The sequence below is a fragment of the Labeo rohita genome, unplaced genomic scaffold, assembly GCF_022985175.1.
Source record: "Labeo rohita strain BAU-BD-2019 unplaced genomic scaffold, IGBB_LRoh.1.0 scaffold_113, whole genome shotgun sequence".
NCBI lineage: Eukaryota > Metazoa > Chordata > Actinopteri > Cypriniformes > Cyprinidae > Labeo > Labeo rohita.
In genome coordinates this window covers 114,024-124,230 of record NW_026127263.1, presented here as the reverse complement: position 1 = coordinate 124,230, position 10,207 = coordinate 114,024, and the positions used below count along the sequence as shown (strand labels likewise).

At 34.2% G+C, this 10,207-nt stretch overlaps 1 protein-coding gene and 1 pseudogene across 1 annotated transcript; both read left to right on the top strand.

The window, feature by feature from the left end:
- The window catches only part of LOC127157622 (olfactory receptor 1-like), a 4,874-nt pseudogene extending 2,563 nt beyond the window's left edge, over window positions 1-2,311 (top strand).
- Window positions 2,312-6,707: 4,396 nt separating this feature from the next.
- Window positions 6,708-7,709, top strand: LOC127157612 (olfactory receptor 1M1-like). The gene has a single exon (XM_051100852.1). The coding sequence runs from the start codon at window positions 6,729-6,731 to the stop codon at window positions 7,707-7,709; it is 981 nt and encodes a 326-aa protein (XP_050956809.1). The 5' UTR covers window positions 6,708-6,728.
- Window positions 7,710-10,207: the final 2,498 nt, after the last annotated feature.

Here is a 10,207-nt window from a genome sequence, read left to right as displayed (position 1 = left end):
TCTCCTACAATGCTTGTTTGGCAAACATGTTTTTGTGAACTTCTTTATTACTGTGCAAAGTGTCACTCTTGTTATTATGGCATATGATCGCTTCATTGCAATTTGCTTGCCATTAAGATATCATCCTAGTAAATAATACTGTCATGTCTGTAGTGTTTTCAGTAGGATGGGCCTTCAGTGCTTCTTTGATGGCCCTGTCAGTGTCTTTGATCACCCGAATTTCATTCTGTGGATCTAATGTGATACAAAGTTATTTTTGTGATCATGGACCATTGTTGAGGTTGGCATGCAATGTCGGTAACAATAATGCATTTATAAGAAACCTCAGCGCATTTTTGTTCATTGTAGTACCATTCATCATTATAGTCCTGTCATATATGGGGATTTTTTTTGTCGTAAGTAAAATTACCACTTGGGAAGCACGTTTAAAAGCACTGAAGACCTGTGTTTCTCACCTTTTGTTAGTCATGTCATTTTTTCTTTCTGTAATATGCGTTTTCATTTTTTGGTCAAATAATTCTCTCACTTCAAATGCCAGAGTCATCAGCACATCTCTGGCCTATGCTATTTCACCAATGTTAAATCCCATCATTTATGTTTTAAACACGGTTGAAATTAAAGTGTTAATTCAAAAAGTGTTTAACAACAGATCTGCAGTTAGAAGAAATGCTTCAAGATGACTGTAATGATTGTTTGTTTTTCCAGTCATTAAGAATTAAATTACTTCTAGGATGAAGATAGGCAGAAAATAGTTAAATGAACTCTTAACATGTAGAGTGGACAGATGAGACAATGTTAGTGATCAGCAGTGATGTGTTCTTTATTTATGAATGAATCCATCTGATTTCAAGTGTGTGTACTGCTTGTGTTCCTAGTTACGGGCCCTCAAGGCAGTACCGAGTATTTCTTTCATTTTCTGATCAAACAGTTTATACATATAATGATATTATTGCAGAATACTGTATATTTTTAAAGTCGATTTTAATTTCACACTCTTAGCTTTTTACTCTTTTATTGTCATCTAGTGATAACATTTATGAAATGGTTTGTAGCCTAATTTTGTGTAAAACTCTGAGATCAAACTCAGAGTTATCAGTGTCACATAATTAAAATAACTAAGTTACAGAGTTCTCTACAAGAGTAGAATGTCAAATGTCAATAGACAGTATTTTTTCAATAATACATTATTTTAAAATCTAGCTTTTGAAAAAAACTGTCCAGCAACATTTTTTTTTTTTTTGTATTGATTCTATTTTAAATGGATTCAAATTCTGATTGAAATGTATTCCTAAAATATATGCAGCTCTAGTGATATGCTTTTTATTTATCTAACATTTGTTTTTAATTCAGTTGGTTTCAAATGTCTGTTGTAATTTAATGCTTGTATTCTTAGTCACAGACCCTATGACATATGGGGTCAATATGCAAGATCTTTTGTGAGCAGTCATTATATGTTGTATTTCTTGTTACTCCAAATACGTTTAAAGTTAAGTGTATTTTGCTCGTGTTTTTGCAAAGTCATTTGATAAAATACTTTATTATAAAAAAAGTTTTTTTTTTTTAAATAAAATTCAAAATTTCAAATAGATTTTTAAAATTTATGTTTATATTTTTTTACTCTTCGTACAGCAGTCATTGTTAATTCTAAATGTATTTTAATGTAAAATATGTTACATAAATTATGTTACATAAATATATGAAATATAGAACATTCAGAAAATTCTGCTGCTGGCTCGTCTGCCGTGGGTGTCGGCAGGTTAGTCATTGTGTTAATTTTCTTCGCTCGTTTTCTGTAGCTGCTTTTTGTGCTTTTTGAATAACTAAGGAAATGTAACCATTAATAACTTACAATGTTTCTATTAAATTGTTATCATGTTAAACATAAATTAAGTCATATTGAAAACATTAGGCTGCTTTTAGCCTTAATGCTGGTGTTGGTTCATTTTTCGTCAATGAAAGGAAGTAAATAATTAAATAAATTAGCACGATAATATCGTGTATCGTAGATCACACAGGCTGACGATAGGACGATATGAAAATTTAGCATATCGCCCAACACTATTACAATGTTAACATATTTCATGCTACTCCAAACTTTTACTCTGATGTTAAATGTATTTTGCTAATGTTTTTGCAAAACCATTTCATAAAATACTGGACTATGTAAAGAAAATAGGTTTTCCTAATGTATTTCTTTTTGAATGTGTAATCCAGTTATTTATTTGGACGTGAGCATTTTGGTCTGAGGTTTGCTGATATGGCTCATTTTATTGTCTGTGCGTCTGCTGTTTTACTGTTTCTTTCTTGGCTTAATCAATCAATAAACATTATCAAAAAAAAAAAAAAAACAGATAATTTGTCATTTACTTTGCAGGCTCAGGTAATATCAATTACAGGCCTTCTGCCCTATTGAAGGGTGGTCAAGTTACATAATTATATATAGGTGCATCTCAATAAATTAGAATGTCGTGGAAAAAGTTCATTTATTTCAGTAATTCAACTCAAATTGTGAAACTTGTGTATTAAATAAATTCAGTGCACACAGACTGAATTAGTTTAAGTCTTTGGTTCTTTTAATTGTGATGATTTTGGCTCACATTTAACAAAAACCCACCAATCTCAGCAAATTAGAATACTTCATAAGACCAATAAAAAAAAACGTTTTTAGTGAATTGTTGGCCTTCTGGAAAGTATGTTCATTTACTGTATATGTACTCAATACTTGGTAGGGGCTCCTTTTGCTTTATTTACTGCTACAATTCGGCGTGGCATGGAGGTGATCAGTCTGTGGCACTGCTGAGGTGGTATGGAAGCCCAGGTTTCTTTGATAGTGGCCTTCAGCTCATCTGCAATTTTTGGTCTCTTGTTTCTCATTTTCCTCTTGACAATACCCTGTCCATGACAATACTGTCATGTCTTTAGTGTTTTCAGCAGGATGGGCCTTCAGTGCTTGTATGATGGTCCTATCCTCAATACTTGTCTTTGAACACCCAGATTTCATTCTGTAAATCTAATGTGATACAAAGTTATTTTTGTGATCATAGACAAGTGTATAATTTGGCATGCAATGACAAAATAATTAATTATGTTTTAGCAATCCTAAATGCAGTTTTGTTCATTGTAGCACCATTTTTCATTATAGTCCTGTCATATATGGGCATTTTTTTTTTGCCTTTAGTAAATTACAACTTGGGAAGCATGCTTAAAAGTGCTAAAAACCTGCATGTCTCACCTTTTCTTAGTCATGTCATTCTTTTTTTCTGTAATATGTGTTTCTGTAATATCTTGATGACAAGATGACTGTAGTGATTATTTATATGTTTGGGCAATCATTAAGAATTAAATAACTTATCTTAAATAAAATGATAAATTATGTATATGTATGTTGGTGATCAGCAGTGATAAGCTATTTATTTATGAATGAATCCATTTAATTAAGTGTAATGCTTGTGTTCATAGTTAATGATCCTCAAGACAGTACTAAGGGAATGAGTATTTCTTTCATTTTCTAATCAAACAGTTTATAAATATAATTATATTATTGCAGAATATATTTGTATATTTTATATTTGAATGTATCTGAACTGTATATTTTAATTGAATTGTAATCAGGAGTCTGTTTTGACATTAGAATGTTGGTCTGAGATCTCCTGATTAGGTTCTTTTTGTCTCTCTGCATCTTTGTTTCTTTATTTACAGTAATCATTAAAAATAAATAACATGAAGAAAAACACTTATGTTTTGGTCTTTTACCAATCACACAATGGCAATAATTGGCCTACTGACATTTTCAGTAGTTTCCACATAATTTCAAACATGTACTAAACTAAAAGCAAAATGTACTACTTAACAGTAAGTATTAAAAATGTAAAAATATATAAAGTCATGTGATTTCATGATAATGACATTTCATGAGAAACTCAATGTAACAATGATGGGTTTTAATTTTATACTCAGCTATTTAGTCTTTCACTGTCATCTAGTTTAAACAGTTGATGTATAAGAATAAGTATAGGCAGAAAATAGTTAAATTAACTCTGCTACACTTAACATGTGAACAGATGAGACAATGTATGTTGGTGATCAGCAGTGATATGTTGTTTATTTATGAATGAATCCATCTGATTTCAAGTGTATGTGCTGCTTGTGCTTTTAGTTACTGGCCCTCAAGACAGTACCTAGACAATGAGTATTTAACAATGAAAGAATTAAAAAGTTGAAAAATATATAATTTAACTGATATTTCATTAAAAAACTCAATGTAACAATGATGGGTTTTAATTGGTCAAACTCAATCCTGCACAATGATTATCAGTGTCACATAATAAAATATTTATTTTCTTAAATTATTATTATTATTATTAATATTATTATTATTGGGAATTAAACTACCTATATGAACATTTTTCAGGCTTCATGCAGGTCTGTACAACAGTAGAAAAATGTCAGTGGACATTATCTTTTCAGTAATGCATTATTTGAAAAACTAGCTTTTGAAAGAACAGTCCAGTAACTATTTTTCTTTGCATTTATATCATTTTAAGTACATTCAAATTCTGATTGAAATGTGTTCATAAAACATATGCAACTGTAGTGATATGCTATTTATTTATCTAACATTTGTATTTAATTTAGTTATTTTTAATGCGTGTATTCTCAGTCACAGAACCCATGACAAAGCAAACAGGAAAAAAATCACCAACCATATGCATGCATCTTTTGCATTTTTGTCATTATATGTTGCATTTCTTGTTACTCCAAATACATGTAAAGTTGAATGTATTTTGCTTGTGTTTTTACAAAGCCATTTGATAAAATACTTTTTTATAGAAACTTTAAGTTTATAAGTTTTTTAAATAAAATTTCAAATAAATTGAAATATTTTAAATAATAATAATAAGCCATTTGGACACTTTCATTGTAACTAGGCTGGTAATAGAAAACAAAAATACTAAATATAGGGGGGAAAATAACAGAAGGGGTTCCCAAACGTTGGGCCTTGGGAGCCCCGACCAGGTACTGTTGCAACGGGGCATGGGTTCGCTGTGTTGGCTGTGCAGGCATCGCAGCAGTGGAGCTCAATGTCCAGCCACCATCCTGCCCAATAAAACTGGCTTCTCAATCTCCACAGGGTCTTTATTCATTATTTCATTAGGGCGGGATCTCCTTCCTGCTGAACTCATAAAGTTCCAGGCCCCATCCTTCACAATAACAGGCAATATAATCAATACATACATAGATGGATAGTAGACAGGTCCAAAACATGAGATTGCAGTTGCAAACCATAGTAGTAATACAAACATTCAAATACAACAGACAGTCAGATATAGCATTAAACCATAACAGTTTAAGAAGAAACAGATAATGAACGATAATATTGGTTAAACAGATTTAGACTTAAACTCGTGCAGTGTGGTTATTGATCGAAGACACAGGGGCAATGAGTTTTAGAGTTTAGTAGCCATAACAGAGAAAGATCTCCCTCCCATAGATGAAAAGCGAGGTCTAGGAACACAAAGAAGTACCTCTCCCAAAGATTGAAGTAGACGGGAAGGAATATATGGAGAAAGTAGGTCAGAGAGATAAGTAGGTGCAAGACCGTGGAGTGACTTAAAGGTAAGCAGAAGAATTTTATAGATGATATGAGAAGAAACAGGAAGCCAGTGGAGGTTAAAAAGAATAGGAGTGATATGAACAGACCGTTTGGTATACGTCAACATTCTTGCCGCAGAATTTTAAATACGTTGCAAACGGGAGATAGAGCATGCTGGTAATCCAGAAAAAAGAGCGTTACAGTAGTCAAGGCAAGATGTAATAAATGCATGTACTAGTGATTCAGCATCCTTTGGACTCATGAGGGAACGGAGTTTGGCAATACGCCGTAATTGAAAAAATGCAGCTTTGGAGAGTTTGCTAATATAAGCATCCAGATTTAGTGAAGAGTCAAGGATAATACAGAGTTTTTGACGGTGGCAGTTGGAAGAATTGATGTAGCTTCGAGGTCAATTTTAGGGGGATTAGTTATGTTTTTTGTTACAGTTGGCGGACCAGCAATTAAAATTTCTGTTTTTGTCAAATTTAAGCTGAGAGTTGGAGCTAAGCCAAGTTTTTAGCTCACTGACACATGACAATAGCGTAGTCAAAAGCTGTGCAAAGGTCAAGTAATAAGAGTATGGAAAGGTTGCTTGAATCACCAGAAAGAATAGTAAAGATATGTTGTTTAATTGTATGTAAAACCCTGAGATCACTGGAAAGCTTGCCAGTGTTGCCTTACAGTTATCAGTGTCACATAATAGACTAACATTGAGAACCCCAAAATCCGTTGTTATGAAGATTGTTTGCATACCGGTAAATTAAGTGTTAATACAAACTTCTATAGTGGCTTGAACATTTACTACAGCATACGAGCATTACATCACTATCCTCTCAAGGGATGAATCGGAAGATATATTTGGATTCAGTGACACAGACAGCTACTGATCAGCGAGAGAGAACAAGGACAACCACTTAGTTCACAGTCTTTTAGATAATGAGTTATTGTTTGTTTTGGCTCTAAAACTTTGAACACTTTTATAACTTTTACTTATACATGTCTGTGACTCTTTTCCAATATCTGAAAACAGTTGTTAAAAGTGTGTAATGAAAATTTTGTAAATTTCTTATTATGCCTTTGTCTTTGTGGTAATTTCTCTTTTCAGCTTGTTCAAAACACCAAATACAAAGCTGCAATGAGTTCTTTAAATGCAAGTTTTTCCCAGAATATCTCCATTGTTCGCCCTGAATACTTTTTCATCATTGGACTTTCAGGTATACCATACAGCAGTTATTACTATATTTTCTTATTTATTACATATTTTATTACTATGATTGGGAACTCTATAGTGCTTCTCATTATTGCTCTTGAACGAAGTCTGCACAGTCCAAAATACATTGGTGTTTTTAACTTGGCTTTGGCTGACATTGGTGAAACTAATGCACTGATTCCTAACATGATGAAGACTTTTCTTTTTGATTCACGGTACATCTCCTACAATGCTTGTTTGATCAACATGTTTTTTGTGTTCCTCTTTAGTACTATGCAAAGTTTCACTCTTCTTGTTCTGGCATATGATCGCTTCATTGCAATTTGTTTGCCATTAAGATATCATGCAATTGTAAACAATACCAATATGACTTTAATTCTCTCAGCAAAATGGGCATTTAATTCTTCTGTTGTGGCCTTGATGGTGTCTTTGATCACTCGAATTTCATTCTGCGATTCTAATGTTATACAGAGTTATTTTTGTGATCACGGACCAGTGTATAGGTTGGCATGTAATGACAATAGCGTTAATAGGTTTATGGGATCCTTCATCACAGCTTTATACCTTGTAGTACCATTGATCATTATAATCCTGTCATATCTAGGCATTTTTCTTGCTTTAAACAAAATTACAACTTGGGAAAGCCGTTTAAAAGCGCTGAAGACCTGTGTTTCTCACCTGTTGTTAGTAGGGATATATTTCCTCCCCATATCCTGTGCATACATTGCTGCATTCATGCTTTCTCTTGCTCCCAATGCAAGGGTCATCACAACATCTCTAGCATATGCTGTTCCACCCATGTTAAACCCAATCATTTATGTTTTAAACACAGCTGAAATCAAAGACATAATGCGAAAAATTTTTAAAAACAGATCTGTACCATCTAGAGACAACCTTTCGAAATGAATGTAATGATTGTTTGTTTTAATTGACAGATTCACTAGTAAAAGCAGTTATTAACTGAGTAAAATCTTATTGTATTATTATTTAATAACATATTTATAATCCAGGGGTCCAGTTGGTCTTGGATCTGCTGACTTGGCTGTTTTGTCATTCTCTGTCTATCTGTTTTGATGTCTCTGCTTACATTTGCTGTTGTATTTTATTCTGAACCAAGTTTCACTTTTCTAGTTTCCAATGTTTCCAAATTCTGATTATTGATAAAGAAGGTCTACAAATGAAAGTCTTTATTTCCACACATATTAAATCTCTAATTTTATCTTCTCATTTAAGGTAAACATCTCTGCATTAGAATGTATAGGTGTTTATTTATGGTTGATCACCACTTACTGATGAATATTACCAAATGTATTGAAATTATAAATTTACCGAAAATTGTCATGATATTCCCTTATATCCGTTTAATATTTGCTGTTAATGTAAAATTAAAGTACAAAGTCATGTTGACATTCAGATTTCAAAATGCATTTTTGGACACTGTCATTGTGACTTAGGTTAACAAAATGTACTAAACTAGTGGTTCCTAAACTGAGGGGCCCAGAGTTATAAGAAGTGTGTGTAGCAAGGCTAGTGTAGTCAGCAGGCTGTTATGCAAAAGAAACAGTTTCAGGCTGATACCAAACCTCGCTGCAAAATTATCCCACTTATTATGAGGCTACTTGCCACATAAGTAATTGAGCACAAAATATTAATTGGAAATATTTTATAACCTAAAGATATCTAACAGTACCCCCTTGAATGGTCTGCTATCTGTATTAGAGGTTGCTGTCGTGCAATACCAGACCACTAAATGGTGCAATTAAAGAATATGAATTGAGTACTGCCGTGTAAAAATGCATGGTTCTGTATTAAGCATGGACACGTTTGTGAAAGCACTGCCAGTGCCAGGTAAATGCAAAGCAGACAATGAATCTACTTCAGATGTCACAACAACCAAATTATGTTGTTTTCAATTGAATGCAAACTGATTGAATGTAAAGAGTGCATAATATATAATACATCTTTCTTTACAAGTAATCAAAGAAATAAACATGCACATTTTTAGCAAAAATTATTTACCTGTTTTTAGAAATTTTAGAAAAAATGCATCAGTCTATTAAAGGGATAGTTCACCCAAAAATGAAAATTACACATTGATTTACTCACCCTCAAGCCATCCTAGGTCTATATGACTTTCCCTCTCAAGGGAACTCAAACATTGTCTTTTAGCGTGACCGGTGTCTGAAGTAAACATCTAAACACGACAATAACACTGGCCAGCAACAGCCTATGACGTCTCTGACGACGCGACCACAGTATAAAGTGACTTTTGTTTTTGAAGTGTGTTTAGATTCGCATCCTCATTATTTAACACCTGAATACACACACAATCTTTGTGTTTTGTGTTGGGTGAAGAGCATGTACAGGATGTCTTTGAGGGGGCAATCTGCGTCCATTGTGAGCATTTTCAGGACCCACTGCTGCTGAGGCACGAAGGAGAATGAGCTCATGGGGTTCTCAGGTGGACCTGGCTGATGAGTTAAAAAATGTTTTCATGCTTGTCAGCCACAGACAAGAGTGAGCTGCTGGATGAGGATGTGATCTCTCTTAGTGAATGATCTGAGATGTCAGATGAAGACAAAGAAGTTGAGACTGAGTCCTCTCAACCCTCCTGCCCTGCATGCGCTGAGCTTTTGGAGATTGTGGAATGCTTGTTGAGAAGGTCACTGCTCGGGGTCATCTTGATGAGCGTTACCTCTCTGACCATAGTCCTCCAGCTCAAGTGAGCCTTCCATTTCTTGTAAGTCTTGGAAAAATATGTTTTCTTCATGCATCCATAGATTCTGGCATACCAGTTATACTGATATTGAAAGGATGCACGAGAGCTTGTATGAAAAGATGCCCCTGTTGAAGAGACGTTAGCCTGGTATTTCTCATTATGTTAGACATCTTCTCTTAAGACTCCCTCTTTCCCATCCAAACCCCTTCATTATACATCCAGTTTGAATGGCAGGGTATACACAGCAACGAGTCAGGCTGCAGCTACACTGCACACCATGGCGGTTCTCCAAGCTTACCAGGCTGACCTGCTGAAAGACCAAGGTGGCTGAGCTGCGTTGCACCACACATCTCTGTAACACCACGCCAGCAGAGGGAGCCCTCACCCATTTGACTCTCTGTTACCGCTCCCTCTGCTGCTTCATGGGTTACTTCCTGTTTTGCCTGTGCGGACTCTACCAAGCGTTTTCCCTATTTCCTTGCCTTGTTTTTGCTAATTCCATGGTTTTGTTTTATTGTCATGTTTTATTGTTGTTTTATTGTCATCAGTTTTGTCTTGTTTTCTGCCATAGTTTTGTTTTGTTTCATTGCCATAGTTAATGCCTAGTTTCTTAGCCTTGTTCATTTGTTACTTTTGGACTGCTCACTTGGATTTTTACCTTCTGCCTGTTCTTTTTGAATTACGC